At 39.8% G+C, this 21,055-nt stretch overlaps 1 protein-coding gene across 6 annotated transcripts in view; it reads left to right on the top strand.

Annotated features, from left to right (window-relative positions):
- Nucleotides 1-21,055, top strand: part of NIPBL (NIPBL cohesin loading factor) — a 294,662-nt gene that overhangs the window by 141,887 nt on the left and 131,720 nt on the right. For all 6 annotated transcript variants that reach the window (XM_073343794.2, XM_073343792.2, XM_073343793.2 and 3 more), the window contains 5 exons: nucleotides 2,815-2,914; nucleotides 6,298-6,449; nucleotides 8,707-8,867; nucleotides 11,561-11,654; nucleotides 20,413-21,045. In XM_073343794.2, the coding sequence (XP_073199895.1) occupies nucleotides 2,815-2,914; nucleotides 6,298-6,449; nucleotides 8,707-8,867; nucleotides 11,561-11,654; nucleotides 20,413-21,045 (1,140 nt within the window). The remainder of the gene's footprint in view (nucleotides 1-2,814; nucleotides 2,915-6,297; nucleotides 6,450-8,706; nucleotides 8,868-11,560; nucleotides 11,655-20,412; nucleotides 21,046-21,055) is intronic.

Genomic DNA, 21,055 nt, shown 5'->3' on the forward strand with positions numbered 1-21,055 from the left:
TCTCCCTAACACAGAGGCACAACTCATCCCCCTGTATTCTAAGATGTCTGCAGACTGAGTGCTGCTAGGTCCAGATTACATGCTTCCCTAGAGTCTCCCCCTGCCTGCAAACAGGATTATGAAAACCCCTGAGACTCTGAAGTGATAGATCACAATTTTAACAGTTTCAATACATCACAGTTACACTCACCCTTCATGATAGATGCTAGCTGTTTGTATACCTAGGGATACAATTCAAGGTCTTCATATATAAAGCGCTTCATAATCCAGGCCCAAATGATTTAACAGATTGCCTTTTTGCCCTGCGTTCCTTCCTGACAGATACAGGCAGTGATGAGCTGCCAAAATCTTAACAACCGGTTCCCTCCTCACCCCACGAGGGGGTCGTAGCCCACCCCCGCCCCCCGGGGACTCCTGCCCCATCCAACCCCCTGCATTCCTTGATGCCCCCCTCCCCTGTCCCTTGACTGCCCCCAGAACTGGGCAGGAGGGTCTCGTGGGCCACCGTAGTGGGTGCCCACCCCGCCCCTAAGAGCCAGAGGGACCTGCCGGGGGGCGAGGTGGGGAGTCCCAGTGGTGCTTACCTGGGGCAGCTCCCCCGAAGCATCCGGAAGGTCCCTCTGGCTCCTAGGGGCGGGGGAGCGTAGCTGGGGGGAGGCAGGGGGAGCAGCCTTAGTGCCGACTCCGTGGGTGCTCCGGGGCTGGAGCACCCACGGGGAAAATTTGGTGGGTGCAGAGCTCCCTGCCCTGCTCCACACCCGGCCCCAGCTCACCTCACCTCCATTCCGCCTCCTCCCTTGAATGCTCCACCCCGCTCTGCTTCTCCACCCCTCCCGGCTTCCCGCGAATCAGCTGTTCGTGTGGGAAGCCTGGGAGGGCTGAGAAGCAGGCGGCGGCTTCGCGCTCAGGCCCAGGGAGGCGGAGGTGAGCTGGGGTGGGGAGCGGTTCCCCTGCGCACCTCCCGGGTTACCTGCTGCGGCGCAGGTTGCCCACCTCACGCACCCCCCTTCCGCCCAGCTCACCTCTGCTGTGCCTCCGGTTCTAAAAGGACTTCTAAATTTAACAACCAGTTCTAGTGAACCGGTGTGAACAGGCTCCAGCTCACCACTGGATACAGGTGTTTGCAACTAGTAAGTTAAGGCTGAATCAGAACTGGGTTGAGAAATTTATTTCTCTGCTGGGGCATTCAGTTGAAGGAGGCAAGAGATCTGCTGGAGTCCCTCACAGGATAAAGTTTAAACCATGCTACAAGTTTGCCTTATTTAACTTGGTCTATTTTTACATTTATTTCCCTCCTTCACTTCAGTTCAGCTTTGTGTCCTTTCCCCCTCCATCCCCATGCTCTTATTACAGTAAAAGCTGTTTTATCCGGCACTTCACCAACCGGAAAGCTCTGATCTTTCGGTTTATAGTCTGGATGGCATGGGAAGGAGTGTGGAGCACAGGCTCTGGGAAGGAGTTTGGGGACGGGGCTCGGGGCAGCCTGTTGGGGCACGGGAGGGAGTGTGGGGTGTTGGATCCAGCGGGCGCTCGCCTCAGGTGGCGACCTGTCCCAGCTGCTCCTAGGCGGAGGTGCAGCAGGTGGCTCAGCACACTGCCTCTGCCCGCAGGCTCAGCCTCCGCAGCTCCCATTGGCTGTTTCCCCCACGGGAGTTGCAAAGCCAGCGTGCGGGGTGGGGCGGGGGCAGCGTGCAGAGCTGCCTGCTGCAGCTCCTCCTAGGAGCAGCCAGGACAGGTACCCACTTGCGTGGAGCTGCCCAAAGTGAGCGCCCCCTGGATCCGGCACCCTGTACCTCATCCTGCACCCCAACCCCCTGTCTGAGCCCCCTCCCGTACCCAAACTCTCTCCCAGAACCTGCACCCCAGTGCCCCCCGGCATCGAAACTCCCTCCCTCTTAGTTAACCGGCATTTTTCACTTCCATCACCCCCCAGTCTCCCAACATGCTGGATAAAACAGCTTTTACTGTATTTTGGAATTGATTCCTTTGTGGATAGTGTGTTTTGCCCTGGGGGCTATTGCAATTTATTCTTGTACAAGGTCTTTTAAATTACTGCATGGCTGTATGCAGTATTTGACTGGTTTTTTAAAAAATGTTTCTTGTTTGATAGTATGATGCTTACTAGAAAGCACAAAAACACTTATAAATGTATTGGAAAAAATAAACAATATTGGATGTGTGTTACAGGCCACTGGTTTATTAGTAGTTCATTTTCATGGGTAGTACTGTAAAGCCATATTTATTTGTGCTGTCATTTGGGAAATACTATTGGAGAACAATAATTTCTTTTTTTTTACTTGGCTTTAGACCCGTCATATCAACCCAATCCTCCCACCCAATTTAATAGTTTAGAAGTTGTTTTTCTTGCTACTGTAAGAAATATTGTTTAATTACAGATTAATTGTTACTGTTTGACTCAACTGTGATGTGTAATCCAGGTTTCCCATTATAAAATACAAAGAGTTATCATTGTCTGTATTTGCCAACAGGAATAGGAGATGGAAAAAATTAATAAATATAAGAAACTACCTTTGAAATGCATTCCTGATATAGATCTTCTTTTAAGTGAATTCTATATATAATCTCCTACACACATTTATGAGTATGTGTCATAAATATGAAATATACATGTTAAATGGAGCTGAGTGTGTGAATGTTTTTTCTAATTTAATTATAAGTGCAGGATATTAATGTGGTGGGTGTACACTTTATATTCCTATAAAAAGTAGTTCCTCAAATAGGAAAAACCTAAGAGTTGAAACTGTACAACGTATACATATGGTAACATTGATTTTTTTTTTTTTTTTTAAACAGGAATGATGATGCCACAGTACAAACTTTCTCAGAATTCCATGCATGGTAGTCCTGCATCTTCCAATTATCAACAAACCACTATTTCACATAGCCCTTCCAGGTAATATAGTGTCTACAGTAGGGGAGGGGTCAAACCCATTCTGCAGTGGTGGTCAAACTTGTTTTGAGTCTGTGGGTCGGAAGTAAAAATTTCACTGTCAGGAGGCAAACATTGTATTCTTGTCCAACCACAGAGCAAGCCTCTTTAGCTAGCACAGTTAAATATGGCATTTAAATGCAGACTTTTAAGAGGGTAAATGCATTTATTGAAACGTCCTGTCCTTTGTTAGTTAGTTCATCCCTCAGTGCATTCCCGCACGAGCAATGACCCCCTCACCAATTTTTGGTGAATTTTCCATACCTTCTGCCTCAGTTTGGGAATCCTCCTCTGGAGGATTCTCTCTCACACTCCTATATTGGGAGGTTGGCTGTGGTGCCAGGAGGGACTGGGGCAGAAGTGGGGGGAGATAAGGGACCCACTCGTGAAGATTTGGCGGCAGCAGCAGCAGCAGCAGAACTGAGGTAAAGAGGACAGGAAGGAGGTCTTATTTAAGCCTGTACAATGGGGCATTGTGAGAGCAGCTTTACAAAGGACTGCTGAGAAGAGGATGGGCTCAGGTACCCATGGCCAGTCAGACATAGGCTTCTTTCTCAACTCTGCCTATACCAGCTCCTCTAAGCTGCATCAAGAAAGGCAGCTGCGGTCTGGATAGGTTTGTTAATTTTGGATGGGGCTGGATGGGGAAGGGTTCAGCATGTGAGCTGTATGCTTGACACCCTTGGTTTATAACTAACAAACACAGTTTGCCTTGTTAAGCTTTAGAACTCTTTTATTTGGCACATTACATAATGCATTTATATACTTTAATGTAACTTGGCAAATAAAATTGTTCCACCCTTCAAGGTATACTTTTGTGTTTTGGAGTGGTGTTGAGGAAAGTTTTCTAGATTTTATGTATTGCAAAAAAACCCAACCACCCAACTCCCCTCCCCCCAAGCCCCATCTCTCCGAAAATATTTTAGTTTTGCAAAATGCTTGTTTTCTTTACTGGTCTTATTCCTTGAGAAGGCTACATTGTAATAAATGTTCTTGTAGATATTTTTAAAAAAAAAATCTTAAAAATTCGGAGTCATTGATATGTTTTTAATATAAAACTACGTATAACATTGTCTACAAGTTAACAAACAAAACACCTTGTAACAACCTTATAACGTCCCTTTCTGTGTGTTTGTTATTTTGGGCTGCACACCTAAATGAGGCGAACCCTCAAAAATAAAAATAAAGCACCGTCTTCACAAAGATTGAGAGAGAACAGTGGCAAATTTCAGACATGAAAGTACTGGAACGAAAAAAAAAAGTTCTTGTAAAATGTACTTTCTGTTTCCCTGTTTTACTGTTTCAATCTTTGTCTTAACTTTAGTTTTATTTCAAGCAATTGCTTTGTATTTGTTCCATTCAAAAACTCTGTTATACATTACATCTCCTAAGTCTCATTAAGTTTATAACAAGTAATTGATAGTTGCTGTTGTAAAATCAGACATCAACAATATTTTGGAGTGGCGGGGAAAGGGTCATGACTGCACTACTTAAACAAAGTCAGGGGGTGGGATTGTTTACCTATTAAAAGAACACAAAGCTTCAAGGAAAATATCATGCTAAATATACTGTAGTGTGTAATCACAATATCAAAAATAATTTACAAAGCAAATTCCATGTTCCGTAGTTACTCCTTTCTTTGCATTATCCAAGAGCTATTTCCAGGGCTGAATATTGAGTTTTTTGGTTATGACAAGTGTGTTGCAGACTTGCTGCTAAAATAGAGGAGAGTACTACCCAAACAAAGAGGACCTGATCCAAAGCCCATTGAATTAAATAAATCTTGGATTAGCCCTATAAAGAGAATGTATACTGCCTGAATCACTTTTTCTCTTTTGCTTCATTTATGTCCTCTTTATGGGGTTGATCCAAGGTTTATTGAATTCAGTGGGCTTTGGATTAGGTCCTCTTTGTGTGGGTAATACTCTCCTTAAAATTAGCAGTATAGTTTTGACAGAGAAACAAAGTTCTATGAAATCTTATTGGAATGTCCAGTTATTAATTTACAGTATTATATACTTATCGGCGAGCTGCTAAATTAAACAATTACAAATCAAAATGCCCTCTCAATGATCTTTTAACTTTCGGTGCACACACTGAACTCCTGTTAATTTTAATGGGAGTTGCATGTGCTCACTAATGAGAATAGCCTCATCCCTCCCCCTCTCAAAATCCACTTGGCTGTTATTTTGGTTTTCTTTGACTACACAGAAGATAATGACTTCTGCCCAGCCTCAGGTAGTTTTCAGTGGTATAGAACACTCATGTGTTTTATGTATAATGTGATTTAAGTCCCCTATAGACACATGGAACAAGATTGTGATATTTTAGAATAAAGCAAGGTCTTTGGTTTCTAGAGGCTTAAATAGGGTCGCCAAGCATCTGGATTTTGACCAAAAGACCTGGTTGAAAAGTCTGGTCATTGTAGTCTGCCTGTAGATAGGAAAAGGGGAAAAAGAGGGGGACATATATCTTAGCTCATTTTCATTAATACTTCTGCTTGATATTCCATTAGAAGGCATGCTGTACTGTCATTTCTTTAAAACTGTATCCAGACGAAGAATTCCTGTTTATTTTCTCAAGATGAAAAAGCCCACTATTTTGTCTACTTTTTTCTTTTGTTTGAGGCTAAAATGTTAAGTCAGGCAGTGTCCAAAGAATAATTTCTAGTGCATTGTCAAACATAAGCACTCTGACATGTTACTTTAATTACAAAAATAATTAATATTCAGTTTAGTTTGCTGAATTTTGTCACAAATTTGTTCAAAGTGCTGGAATTTGCTCCCCAGGCTCTATAAAGCATTTTGTAACAGAACTATAGTCGTCAACAAGTCTTCAAAAACGATATAATGGACTCCAGTGTATTTTAGAAAACTGAATTGTTTGAAAATGAATTGCCAAATTTATGCTCCAGATGCCACGAGACCTAGGAATATATGGATTAATTGATAATGCTAATCAAGCTAGTCATCACGTGAAAAATTAAACTTTGGTTTTGATTTTCATTCAGGTTTTTAGTAAGCTATGAGTAAGCCTGGAGACTGTAAATTTTATTTTTCCTGTAATACCTGGTTAGAACTTTAAACAGCTATTTACTTTTTCTAGGTAGAGTTCTTCTGAATGGATTTTTTTTCTCCCCTGTTAGTTTTGATTAATGCAAATGTAGCTCTTAAGAAATAATTGAATCAGAGAAGGTGTAAACTATTTTGTGAGAAATGTTACTCTTAATAGGTGTTTCTTGATTCCACTGGATTACATGTCTGGTCTTGTAAAATTTTGTAAAATAAGTGTAAGAAATACGATGCCTACAATGGATTTCCTAACTTGTAATTGGGTTTTGTTTTTAGCCGGTTTGTGCCACCACAGACAAGCTCTGGTAACAGATTTATGGCACAACAGAACAGCCCAGTGCCTAGTCCATATGCTCCTCAAAGCCCAGCAGGATACATGCCATATTCACATCCTCCAAGTTATACACCACACCCGCAGATGCAACAAGGTAATTAGATCATTGTTCTATTCTCAGAACTCAAGATAACGTCAACTTTGCTTGGATATTTCACAGTTCTGTAATTCCTTTCAAAGGGCCAAACCCTGCTCACTGTTCATGTGCAAAATTGCATAAGGTTAGCAGGATCTGTGTGTGAATAAGTTAGGCAGGAATTTGTCTAAAGTGTGCAATAGGCTGCATAATTACCTAACTGCCCTTTAAAATTCAGCTGGAATTGGGAGAAAAATAGAATACAGCAATATCAAAAAACCTTACAGAACTGAAATTTTTATTGTTAAATGGTTTTCAAACATTTTAAGACATTTTATGAGCACAACTTGCATTTTCTTGAAACAAGCTGTTCTTAAGGCTTAGTTACTTGGTGAAAATGTAGGATAGTTCTGTATTTCATGTTATGTATATCATCTATCGCTATTTCATATATTAAGGGAAGTGATGAAAACTTAACATGAAGGTTTTTTTCCCCCGTATAACTTCAGGGAATGAACAGTTGTTAGGCTGTAACAGTAAGTTAGAAGATTTGAGTTCGATCCAGCCCAGCCATAAAACAGATTTTGAACCCTCTCAAAGTTCGAAGATGTCACATTTGTCTTTTTTTTTTTTTTTTTTTGAAAAGGTGTTGGTAGTAATAGGGGCCAGCACAAAATGTCTGGATCTTGATCTGGATTCCAAACTCCTTGCTTCCCTCTGACCATTAACATTTGGGATGGGTTTGATTTATGCCTATCTCTACTTATAATTAGGGTCACAGTATTCTCCATGATTTTACTGTGGCAAAAGTGGCTGCCAAATCCATTGAGTATAGAAATGACCTTCCATCCCTGCAACAAAAAATATTTAATAGTATGTTCCAAAACCTTACACCTGGCTAACATAAATTTTCAGAGAAGAGGCTTTTTAGCCATCCTCTCAACCGCAGCAAGCAATAAAGGTATCCTGCATGTGTTTTCAGTTTGTACACTCTGGAGCTTCACGTTTAGTAAGATTCTAGAGTAAATAGTGTCTCAGGAGATAGACTGTGTACCCTATGGTATCATGAAATGGGAAGTCCTAAGTAGTGCTTAATTTGTGCCAGGTTGAGCCCCGGCACCTCTAGGCTTAGCAGTTCATCTCTGGGCTTGCTGCATCAGTTATGAATGTGTAATAATTGCTTGAGCCCCACTATTCTTTCATAACAAAATTAAGCACTGGTCCTAAGGCATATAAAACTCAAATCAAACATTAGTTTCTGTCCCATCCTTGGTATGGAGAACAGAATATTACTCTGCTACCGACAAAAGAGAAGAATGAAGACCTTGTTGCCATCTCTGAAAGCATTGCAAGGAATTTGTGGGGAAAGCAGAAATTATACTTTTCCTACATATGCCCATCTCATAGTGAGGTAATGGGAGAAGGAACTTTTAATGTGTGTTCAATATTTCTAATCTTTGTGGTAATATATTATTTTCATAATTGTGGTAACTAACAAAGATATAAGCTTGTAAACAAATATGACCAAGAACAAATTCTGTGCCAAAACACCCAGAAAAATGGCCAAAAAATATACATTTCCCTAGAATAATTTAGAATTTGCAGTCTAAATTATAAAATGTTCTTGATCTTTCTCCATTTTAATTTTTATTACTGTTTTTCCATGCTTTAGATACAGCCAAAATTTGCCATGAGTTACATTAACTTGATGAGGAAGTATGCATTCTGTACATATCTGTTAATATAGGCCTACTGTTTTCCCTACTTGTTGTTGTGCTGCTTCACATTTTCTTTTGAGACATAGCTTGAGCTTTTTAGTCTGATCTTTTGATGATAGAATCTTTGACCTTCAGTCAAGGAATTTTTCTGATCTTTCCTTTTTCTTTTCCAGTGGAACATTTGTCATTAACAAATGTCTCTACAGCTATTTGCATTGTTTCCTGGCTTGATCCACAAGTGTTTCCCCTTTATTCACGCCTCTAACTTCTCCACTGTAACTAAATGCAAGTCTAACTTATTAAAGAATCTTGTATATTAAACAAGTATATTTCACTGAGTAAACAGAATTGGTCAGACTGGTATAATATCATAAATCCCTGGTAAATGTTAATTCATAATGCTTGTAACTACTTGTTGCTGAAGCGGTGCTGGTGAATTCAGTTGATTGCCAAACATGTCGTTGATCTCTCTCTTACATGTATTATCAATAACTGGACTTAAGAAAACCTGTTAATATTAAATATTTGTATAATTATGGTTTTTTTTCTTATTTCAGCTTCAGTATCCAGTCCCATTGTCTCAGGTGGGATGAGGAACATACATGAAAATAAAGTTTCAAGTCAGTTGTCTGGCAATTCAGCTAATCACCATGCTGATAATTCTAGACATGGCTCAAATGAAGACTACCTACAGATGGTGCACAGACTAAGTAGTGATGTATGTTACACCCCCAACAAATTTTTTATCTGAATGGAAATGTTTGACAAATATTTGAATTGTGGGACTGGTCTAAAAACCAAATATTTTGCTAGGTTGCTGTTGACATTTGAAAAGGAGTAATCAATTTAATTAATTTTTCAATTTCTGTTTGTGTAGGTCTTAGTTTTCAAAGGTATTTTAAATGACCACTGTTTTACTTGAAACCACTTTTGCAACATTTATTTTGCATTGAAGAAAAGTGAAAATTGTCTCTGAATCTTAGCTTATTTTAAGAGGGAATTTTGCTTTGTTTTAGTTGCTCAGATACGGTGGTGATGTGGACAGGATAAGAGCCTATGTAGATACATAGCTCATCAGCCCTTTGTTGGTTTCATGACACATTTGAAACACCCTATTTAAAAGGTCTCTGATGTTAGATAGTGATATGATCCTGTCAAGCCTGATGAAAGTTTCTTTTGACTTTGTATTTTTACTCAATACCTGTGAGCTCAAATGTCTTGCATGGAAATTTATTTTCCTGGCATCTGTGACTTCAGTTCATATAAAGGGGGGAGGAGGGAGGTGAAATTCATGCTCTAATGACTGATACACAGTTTAGTAGATTTTAAAGAAGAGAGTGATGCTGTGAACTCATCCCAGATTCTTTACTAAATTGGTGATGAATATTCCACTTAATGAGTTTCTCATCCTGCCAGCATTTTCTCAGCCTGTGTATGTATCTTGCTGAGGTAGTTCTTTACAAGCATGATATGTAAGAACCACTAAGAATGTTTTTTGGCATCAGTTCTTTGAGCAATGCTGTTGTAATGATGCTCACTACAGGTTATGAGAGGGGCTTGAACTTGGGATATTTAGCATCAAGTCAAGCCTCTTCCAGAGTAATCACTACATTAGCTTGCAGCAGTAGTAGACAGTTATCTATATAAACTAGCCAGTAGAGTGGGAGGGAGACATAACACACATACAAGCGTGTTACACTTTCTCACAGAGGACCATATCAAGCGTGTTAACACCTGTATCCTTAAAACCCTGAGCACAGTTAACTCAATAAAACCAAGAGAGGGTGAATTAACTGCATCCTTTTTGTGTATTAAAACAAGCACACAATCATTTAGCTGTTTCTAGAATATCAATGATTGTGTGTTCACCAAACAAGCAATGAACAGTTAATGGAAAATCCATAACTACAGTGTGAATTCAATAGTATTACGTTTGTAATATAAAAGCAGCATCCTGAAAATCCAAGCTCTCTGCCTCAGTGGTACAATTTCACTAAAGTGGGAAGCTTCTTCCAGCATCAAATATACATGTTTCCCACAGCTAATTCTTATTTTAAAGGTACACTGCCAAAACAATCATCCGTTTGTTAAAAGAAGCTTTTTTGCAAAACTTAAGAACTGGTAGAAATCTTTCAATGACATTTAAAAATAATTATTCCAAGAGTGGGGTTTTTTTTCTTTTAAAAAAAGTTTCCACACAGTATATGCAGCACCAAGATTGAAGCAATATCTTAGTACATGAGAAGCTAGAACTGAAATTGTCTGTCTAGAAATCGAGAACAAATTAAACATAACTGGTCTAGTGTCCTTGTTCAGTTTGACTGCAGAAAGTAAACAAAAAGTAAAGTACATTCAGTTTTTTAAATCCTTTTACATTTTAATATTTTAAGATAAGAGTTAAGGAATTACAAAAAAAAAAAAAAACTTGACAGCATCACTTCAATTAAAGCAGATGCCTGATTGCATCCAGTATAGTGAGTATTGCAGAGAAGTTTTTATTGTAATTTCCTGCTTTCACACACAAGTTTCTGAAACATTCTGCTTTAGAGCTGAAATTTTCTATACTTAAATGTCTCTCTGAATGTTTTTGTTTTTTTTAAATTTGAGCAATATTCAACTGTTTTTGAGTTTTAGAATGCAAATAATACTACTACTTCCAATAGTGTCCCTATGGGTACGCCACTGTAGGTGCGGCAGCTCCACATGCGCGTGGGATGGGAGATCTTTTGGTAGCAGTGCCCATTGGGCTGCACATGCACTCCTCCCCATCTTGCACTGAGAGGGGCCTCTATATATAGCGCTGTGTGGTCCATGGACCCTCAGTTCCTTCTCAACCACCTTTGGTTTGGGATGGAATCTGCTAGCAGAGTCCTTCTTCCTTAGGCTTTAGTCACACTCTCTCTCGTTTGCCTTAGTATATAGCTGTTTCCATTTGTTTGTGTGTTTTTTTTTTTAAAGGGAGAAAAACAAATTTTTCATTCTCTTCTGTCCCCGTTATGATCTTATGATCTTAAATTGAAACTTCTCCTCATGGAAAGTTTTCGTATTTTTTTTTCAATTGGTAGCAAAGGGAGTTCAGGCTTGTATTTATTGGCTCATTGGCATGAGTGCTAATATCAGAGAACTTCTAAATATGTATAATTCTTCATGACAAACTAAATAAAGTGGTGCTTTTAGCTAAAACATATTTTCACTAATTCATATTTATTTTTTGCATGTGCTGGTTGTAGGTTCTCACTCGGACTCTGATTTCATTGTAAAATATACATAAAATATGATGAAAAGTGTCTAAATTTCAAAGCGTCTTAAATGTGCTAGTAGCTGTCTTGTGACCTCCTTCCAGTATTTTTTCTGATTAGACTTCTTTTTAGAAAATAAGTTTATAATATACATTATCATCACTGTTTTTAGGATGGTGAGTCTTCAATAAGGAATGCTGCATCCTTTTCTTTGCGGTCACCACAGTCAGTGTGCTCTCCAGCTGGAAGCGATGGAACACCTAAAGGTACTCTTATAGCTAAAACAGGTTGTTTGTATGTATGTATGAGTTTATTTCCCAATGATAAAAGACAAGTGAATTTATAGGCTATATAGTTTGATCTAACTAGCATTTTATGTTCAGATAAAACCGCAGAAGTTACATACACATAATGATATTTTTAATTACAATTTTATCTTGGTCCCCCTTTGACTGGAAACCTGAGAAGGACCAAAATTTGACTTACTATATTTTAAAACAGACTACTGTGGAAGATAGCAAGATCGTGAACCCTGTACATGTTGAGGATTAAACTATTAGAAGAACAATTTTCCATTGTTCTATGGTTCAAACACATCACTGAGTTATTGATTTCTTTATATTTATAAAAGTATCATAACATAAAACAGTTATTGCGTTAATTGCAATGAGACACATTGAATTTAAAAACACCGTTTAATATCTACTGTGGGTGTGGCCTAAATATATTAGCTGGATAGGAAAAGTAGGAGGGCAGTTTAGTAAGATAATTAAAAAAAACCTAAAAGTAGTTCTTTATACCAAGCTCTAGAACGTGTGTGTGTGTGTGTGTGTGTGTGTGTGTGTGTGCATGTATGTTTGCTTATTTTTCCCCTGAGTGCCTCCTTACCATTTTATAGCAGTAATTGACTGTGACTCGGTGAATGGAGTACACAATTCTGGTGTATGGCAGAGGATCCAAAGCTATGCAAATACTTAATAACTCAATGCCACAATAATAAAAAGGGGCAAAAATATTTTTTCCTGCCATACCACTGGAAGATAATAAAATACAATGTTTCCTAGATGGCTCAGTGAGGGAGCAAGAGAGAACTGAGACAAAGGATAGGGTAGAGAAGGGAGGCAGAAGATTGCTAAAATGCTTTTCACAGTTCATTGTATTATATAGCTATCCTATGAAAGATGAAGCTGGAAGGAAGATGGGTGGAACCCCTGGTGGGAAAAGTTGTGATTGAAGACTGGCAGGTTGGAGTAAAGAATTTATGAAGTCTTGTGCTGGGTTGTGTAGGTGGCAAAAGAATAATTTAGTTGCTGCCATTATAGCATCCACAAAGTCTTGATCAGTATAGGTGTTCCAGTTAATAAACAGTTTGGTGAATCCAGTCAACCTCACCTCAAACACAATTGTCACCCACCTTGAAAATTTTTCAGCCAACTTGTAAGATTGCTTGGACTTGGACTGGTTGTGGCAGAAGCATAGCAGTGGTGGACCAGTTGGTGTGAATTAGTATGGTTCTGGAAATATTGGAGGCATTTCAGGCTCTAATCTTTATATTGGATCCACACACCTCTTGTTTGCTGAAGTCCAAAAGGGAGGTATTGAGCTATTGATGGAGCCAAAATGCCAGCATCTCTTAGTGTAGTTATTATTAAATCTTTGATCAAGAGATTATTTTTTGATGGCAAGAATCTCAGCAAATACTGCCCTGTCTCTTATCTCCCTTGTAGAGAATCTTACTGAGGTGGTTTGAAATGGTTCTAATAATACTTAAGTTCTCAGACCACTTGATGTATGACCGTCTGTTTTTTAGGCCTTGATGTGGGGGGGAGACAGCTTAGTTGCATTGACCAGTTTCCTCTTGGTGATGAATGAACATCTAGTGTCCATGCTGATTATTTTAGATCTCTTAGCTGTCTTTGATATTGACCCCTGAAAATATTGTTGACAAGACTGCAAATAACAGAAGAAATTGGTATTGAAAGAAAATTGTTTGCTCCGTGGAGGACCTAAGGGGTGGTATTGGACTTTTGCTCATCAGAGAGATCACATGCAAGGTACCATAGGGTTTCCAGGTTCTCAGCCCTCTGGTTCAACATATGAGGCCTTTAGGGAAGATACTGTAGATATTGAGCTTCTCTGATTTCAAAATATAGATAACCCTGAGATTTTTTGTGTAATTAATTAGACTTTAAGAGTATGATTGCTCAGTGTTTAAGTATGATAAGCACTATTTGGCTGACACAGAATTTGAATAGGGAAAAGGTAATGTTTTAGACTGGGGAAAACTCCTGCAAGAAATGACGGAAGTTAAATCTGCTGTCTTGATTGAGTTTGCCTGTCTTTTTTAATAGAGTAAAAAATACCCTTACTCTGTTATGTTTGGCTGCACCTCTCTTCTTACAAATACCAAAGACAGCTCTGATTTGTCTATAAGTATCCAAGGCTCGGGCATGCCTATTCTGCCTTCAATTCAGGTTCCGTCTCTCCAAACATGCAAACAGAGCAATGGCTTAGTATTCCTATGGTTCCTGTTACCACATCTTCTTTTAAAGCCAAATTTTGGGACAGTTGTGAGAAGTGTGTAGTGGATCATTCCCCAAGTAGGACTACTCATCCAGCTCCATCCTTTCATTATTCTCCTCTTTTCCATCATGGCAGAGCCAAACAAAAGGGGCTCCATCTGCTAAGAGATCTTTTCTGGAGCTACAAAAGGGGAACCCTGCCACAATTGTTCCCAGTCTACATGCCCTCACTGTGCCAAGAGAAGGGGCTCAGAGTCTGGATGATTTGTTTGGGCCGCATATTCCACCCATGCCAGCCAAGAAACAGATGGAGACATCTTTGCAAGGGTTCTCTTAAGCAACAAAACTTGATAAACAAGACTGTGCTCATCAGTCAATAGTGTTGCAGGGTTACATTGAAAAATCTCCCCAAAACTTTTGTAAATCCTTCTCTAAAGAGTACCAAGCCAGGATCTTCATAAAAAGTAACAATAATGGTGATATCTAGATCTTTATATAGTATTTTTATTCATAGATTCTCAGTATTTTGCCAAGGAGTGGGTATGTGGGTTATTTGCCAACTGATCTGGCATCTTTTCTGATCTTCCCTCAGGAAGATCTGAGACCTCTTCAGGATTGTTCCCCTATACTTCCTCTCCAGTTATATATTGGATGATAAATAATACCAGGGCTCATGACACATCTCCGTGGACTGTGATCCAGAAAAGAATATCAGAGAAGAAAAGAGTAATCTGTTATATTATTACTCTCCCCCACAAAAGGGAAAATAACCTCCCAACCAAAAATAATTTTTTAAAAAAGCCAAAAGCATTCTTGATTCTCATATCTGTCCACAAATTCTAGCTCTTTCAACAAAGAAACTTCTGAGCATAACAACTTCAAGCCAGAAAAACAAGAAGCATTTGCCCTTATATGTGAAATCATGGGAGGACAGTGGTGGCCACCTCTGCAGAAAAGGCTAATATAATTCTATATTAAGAGGAATATCATGAGTAAGGCATGGGAGGTAATTGTTCCACTGTACTTGGCACTGGTAAGGCCTCAGCTGGAGTAGTTTGTCCAATTCTGGGTATCACACTTTAGGAAAGATGTGAACGAACTGGAGAGAGCCTAGAGGAGCGCCTCAAAAATTGTGGAAATTTTAGAAAATCAGACCTATAAGCAAAGGTTAAAAAGGTTGAGTATGTTTAGTATTGAGCAAAGAAGACTGAGTGGAGGACCTGTTAAGTCTTTAAATATGTTAAGGGCTGTTATAAAGAGGACAGTGATCGGTTGTCCATATCCTCTGAAGGTAGGACAAGAAGTAGCAGCAAGGCAGATTTAGGTTAGATATTAGGAAAAAGTTCCTAACTATAAGGTTAGTTAAGTACTGGGGTAGCTTACCAAAGGAAGTTGTGGAATCCTCATCACTGGAGATTTTTAAGAGCAGATTAGACAAACACCTGTCAGGGATGATCTAGGTATCCAGATCCTGTTTCAACATGAGGGGATAGGCAAGACGACTTCTCAGGGGTCCATTTAGCACTACTTTTCTGTCATTCTGTAATTCTCAGGGAAAGCTATATGGGAAATAAAAGCCCCAATGGCACAGACACAGGTGGCCCAGGTCAGCTGACTCTGGCTCACAGGGCTTGGGCTGTGGGGCCAAAAATGGCTGTGTAGACGTTTGGTCTCAGGCTGGAGCCCGAGCTCTGGGATCCTCCACCCTCAGAATCCCAGAGTTCAAGCTCCAGGCTGAGCCTGAATGTCTACACAGCAATTTTTTGGCCCCAGAGCCTCAGTCAGCTGACCTGGACCAGATGTGGGTTTTTACCCCCTGTGCAGACATACCCTCAGTAAGCAACTCGGAGTACCCTGTCCAGACTGATATACTTAAAGAAGAGAATCCCTGAACCGTTGTCGATCACCTCACCATGAGTCAAGGCAGACACACACACACACAGAATGAGAGTCCTTCCAATGCAGCAAAGTTCTGATAACTTTCTGGTACTGATGTCCACTGTGCCACAAGTTGTCTATCTTTACCTGTAGGTCATAGGTCTGACAGGCTCCATGCACAGAGATTACTCTATTGGCCAAATGGCATGCAAGAGTGCTTAAAGGTTTCCACTTGAGGGCTAGAAACTGTTCTCAGTAGGAGATGCAATGAAAGGTGAAGGTACCATTCAGAGTGATCCATTCCCTCTGTTTCCTCTGAAAAAGGAAGCTGACTGATGGTAGGATTCCCCCCTCTGCGATCTGAATCCTAAATCTCTGATGCCTTTCAGAGTGTGGGATCAGACCCAGGGCATCATAACAAAGAGAATATGATGAAAGGTCAGACTCCAGAGCATCCACTTCTTAGAGATGAGAATGATCAAGGTGGCTCTTCCAGGATAACCTGAGAAAGAAACAGTGTGTGGTTCAGTTAGAAAATGTGACAACCATGCTACAAATGTATCATCAAGAGGTAGGAACAAGACATTTAATTTAAATGCCAAAGTGAAGTAGATTGTCTCCTGGGCAGAAGCTCATCTAACCTCTGCTAGGGTGATTCACCCAAAAGGATTGCTGAACAAAAAACCTGCCTGGCTAAGCCATCAGAGATAGACAGCTAATAATGGTTCCTGAACCTGCATGTATTCAAGCTAGTATTTAGAGAGGCGTAGCTCAGTTCGACCTAAGCCTTAGCTGAGACCCACCTTAATGGGATATGTTAATGTTCAGTTGTAATGCAAAAGACAAGGCGAGGAAAATAGACTGAAGATCACTGGGAAAAGATGGTCTGGCTCACAGATTTCCAAGTCAGCTTCTCTAAAACACTTCTCACTCTCTTCCTTTTTTTTGCTACTAGGAAGAATGATTAAGAAGATATAGGAAGGATGCTGCAGCTGTCATCCTTACCCCAGACTGGCCAAGAAGGGCTTGGGACTCAAATGTTTTGGAGATATTACACAGGCTTCCTTTTATTCTCCCTAGCAGGCAGGATGTCCTATTTTAGGACCTGCTTCTGCATCACATCCCAGATTACTCGAGTCTGATTGTTTAGTTATTGAGCAGCAAGTCCTAAATAAGGTTGGATACCCCTTCCAAAGTAATGGAGGGTCTCTTAGCCTCACATAAGCCTTGCACCCTCTCAGCCTACACAAGAGTTTGGACAAAATTCTCCTATTGGTACTAAGAAAGATCAACTAGAGGAAATCAGGCTTTCCCATTTGCTGAATGTCTTACAGGATGGCCTACACTTGGACCTAGGGACCACCACCACCACTGCTTCTTGTGTCTCAGCACTAAAGACTGTTATAAAATCAGGCTCATCCAAGTCTCTCGTAGATCACCCCATAGTATCAAAGTTTATTATAGCAGCACTCTTATTTAAACCAAACCTATCCTCCCTACATGGGATCTTCACCTATCCATTCAAGCAGATGATATCTAATTCACTGTATTTCCTTGCTATGAAAACATTCTTCCTCATCATAATCACGTTAGCAAGAAATGTCTCCAGAAATCTTTGCTCTTATGGCATGAGCCTTATAATATTTTCCCTAAGGGCCAGGTTGCTCATCATGCTTCTGAGTTATTCCAAAGTTAAACATATGCTTCCTAACATAACAAGAGATCATTTTGCTTGACACCTCAACATGCAAAAGAGCATGGCATATGCTGTTTGTGGGAAGAGCTGGTAAATTGTATCTTAGTAGAACCAGTCAGTTCAGGACAACCTCTTTATTCATTTATTTTCACCCTAGATGCCTAGACTTGACAGCTTCTAAATCCTTCTTAGCCAGGTGGCATTGCCAGACATACACAGCTGAGAATAAACCAGCCCTAGAAGGAATCAGAGCCTATTTAATATGCTCAGTGGTGGCATCCTGGGATAGGACATCAGATATCGTAGGGGAAATCTGTACTTTTGCCACCTGGTCACCTACACCTTTATAAAACTCTGTTAACTACTAATGTCATTCCTGTATACACAAAAAGAAAAGGAGTACTTGTGGCACCTTAGAGACTAACAAATTTATTTATTTTTCCTTCACCAGGAAGGTGCTCCAAGTGATAGTTATATATGTTGCTTTTTAGGGAAGGGGAAACTCTTGTTTATTCCTTCTTCTCCCTCACTATTAATTTTTCCTTACAGCTTGCTAGATCCCAAATGTGGTGGAGAAGTCAGAATCCAGAATGAAAAAAATTAACTGATTATTTTTCTGGGAATAATCTCACAACCCAGTCCACCTCATCTGAGATCGTCATCTGAGATCCTTTGGCCTCTTCAGGCTACTCTTAAATAGAAAAAGCCTGATTCTGTATTGCCCTATACTTTATGTATATGTCATGCCCCAGAGCAAAGTAAGCGCAGATTGGTACTGTTTTACACTCACTTTGCACTAGTATAAATACTTTACAAGGTGAAAGGCAATGGACAATCAGGCTTTTAATGTCATTGAATAAGACATAATTGTTAAGAATAAGACTTGAGTGTTCCATTACAGCTTTAAAAGTACTCATTTGGATTGAGAATAGAAGTGTATGTGGGGAATGGAGGCAAGCATGTAAGGTCTTTGGACAAGTTTGTGATGCCTCTGATATCTGCCAAAAGAGAAATACAGTCCTTATGTCCTGTTGTGGGAGAGGGTCATTACCAGAAAGGAAATAATCCGGTAATAGATTTTCTCCTATATGCTGTAGTAAACTAATCTTGTAGGTTCTGGAATATTTACACTTGAGGTCAAAAGGATCTCAAGTTATATATCACAAGAATTGAAGTCAGTGGTGGAAGGCAGAATGAGAGACAGCCTTGGCAGAAGCCAGGATTTTGGCCTGGGGGATGAAGATGCGGGCTGATTTGAGAAATGCTGGAGTGAATAGCTGCAAGATTTTTAGAGTCTGGATGTGAGGAGAAAGGGAATCAAAGATAATTTCATGGTTGCAGGCTTCAGTGGGAAGGAGGTTAGTGTAAGTGACAGTCATGATGAGGAAAGGAAAAAAGGATTAGGGTAAAATAAATCCAATTTATGACATGTTTAGTGTAAAGAGGTTGTAGAACATCTATCAGGATGAACTGGAGAAAAACAAGGCACAAGAGCTTGGACAAAGGAAAAGAGGACATCTGTAGAGAGAGCTTTTAATTGAATGTAGGCCTTGCCACAGTTATACCTCATTTTGTCACTGTTCGATCCATGTGTTGCAATGTGCTGTCCTTGGAGCTACTTGGAAAATCAATCAGAAACTTCATCTGCAGAATAACGCTTCGTCCTTACTTAGTAGTGTCTCTTGCATAGATCATATTACAATTGCAGTCTGTCTTCCAATTCATTTGAATGCAGTTCAAGGTGTTAACCAATAAATGTCTAAGTGGTTGAATTGTAGCTACCTTAGCTACTGCCCCTCTCCTCAAGTGCTATCATGGTATCATTAGAAAAGCTTAAGCTAATAGCCCCCATGTTTAATCTAGAGGAGGCTTGATAGCAGGGTATTTTTTAGCAAGGGGCCCTTTGTGCCCTTCACTTCTCCACACCATCACTCCCACAATGGACCAACAGAGCTCAAATTGTTGACCTTTGCAAAGTTTATCTATTTTCCTAGGCTTTTTGTGGAACAGAGAATTAAGGGAGCTTGCACTATTTGAAGTTGAAAAGAGGTTTTTTAAATTTGTGATGAATTCGGGAAGTGTGTATGTGAACATTATCCCCTTTTTTAAAGTTCCTGTTTGTAAAATACATGTAAATGTGCTCAAAACTTGGGATGAATGCATTTTAGAAAGAAAAGTAAATAAGTTGGGAGATGGGGAAAAAAAGAACAGATGTAGAAAGGTAATGGTGGAAACAATATCCTCAGTCACTTGTGGACAGAAGCATTGCCTCTAGGTGAATTGACTAAGTGCTCCCCTAAAGTAGGAAAGTTGCAAAAGAAATAGATATACTCAGGGAAAAAGAGTAAAGGAAGGCCATTTTTATTTTGCTTTTGAAATGCTTCCTAACTTCATCTTTCCAGGAACATGTTTAAGTAGGGAGCCTTCTGTGACCTGTGGATGTGTTCAGATTTCATTTTATTGCATTTGGAAATGCATAGATATAGTGACTATTGTCTGTCTATAGCTCATCATTAAATTGTCATCACTGGATCCCACGAGAATCTATGGAGCCTTAAACCCTTCCTTTTCCCATAGACTGGGTTACCTTTTCATTAACCTAAATCTTTAATAGTTGATGTCCTGGCCTGAACTTATAAGAGCTTTGTGAAAAGTTTTGGCCATCTTCACTAGAATGGTGCTTTCTCCACTACATGTGGATTGCTAAAATAAATTGCTAGGAGATATGGGCATCCTTTGCTGCAACTATCTGTATTACATCTGGCTTTAGGATGTTCTCCATCATGCATCTTATTTATATACTTACTCTTTGTAAGCACAGCTATTTGTAGAAATACACATTATAAATAATTTAGGGTATATTTAGTGTGTTTTTATATAAACTGTGAAACATCATAACTGTTCAGTTTTTCTGAATTATTATTCTAGGATCAAGACCACCTTTAATCGTACAATCTCAGCCTCCACCTTATTCATCACCTAGAGATGTACCCCCAGACATATTGTTAGATTCTCCAGAAAGAAAGCAAAAGAAACAAAAGAAAATGAAGTTAGGCAAGGATGAAAAAGACCAGACTGAAAAAGCTGCAATGTATGATATCATTAGTTCTCCTTCCAAGGACTCCACTAAACTTACGTTAAGACTCTCTCGTGTAAGATCTTCAGATATGGACCAGCAGGACGATATGCTTTCTGGTTTGGAAAACAGTAATGTGTCAGAGGGTGATATTCCTTTTAATGTGCAGTACCCAGGACAGACTTCTAAAACACCCATTACTCCACAGGATATTAATCGCCCACTAAATGCTGCTCAGTGTTTGCCTCAGCATGAACAGACAGCATTCCTTCAGGCACAACAAGTGCCTGTTTTACAACAGAACACTTCAGTTGCTGCAAAACAACCTCAAACTCCTGTGGTACAGACACAGCAACAGGTTTCGCAACAAGGAACTATAACGCCATATGATGAAGTAGAGTTGGATGCATTGGCTGAAATTGAGCGGATAGAACGTGAATCAGCTATTGAAAGGGAGCGATTTTCAAAAGAAGTCCAAGATAAAGGTAAAAGGAT

The sequence above is a fragment of the Lepidochelys kempii genome, chromosome 5, assembly GCF_965140285.1.
Source record: "Lepidochelys kempii isolate rLepKem1 chromosome 5, rLepKem1.hap1, whole genome shotgun sequence".
In the NCBI taxonomy this organism is placed as follows: domain Eukaryota; kingdom Metazoa; phylum Chordata; order Testudines; family Cheloniidae; genus Lepidochelys; species Lepidochelys kempii.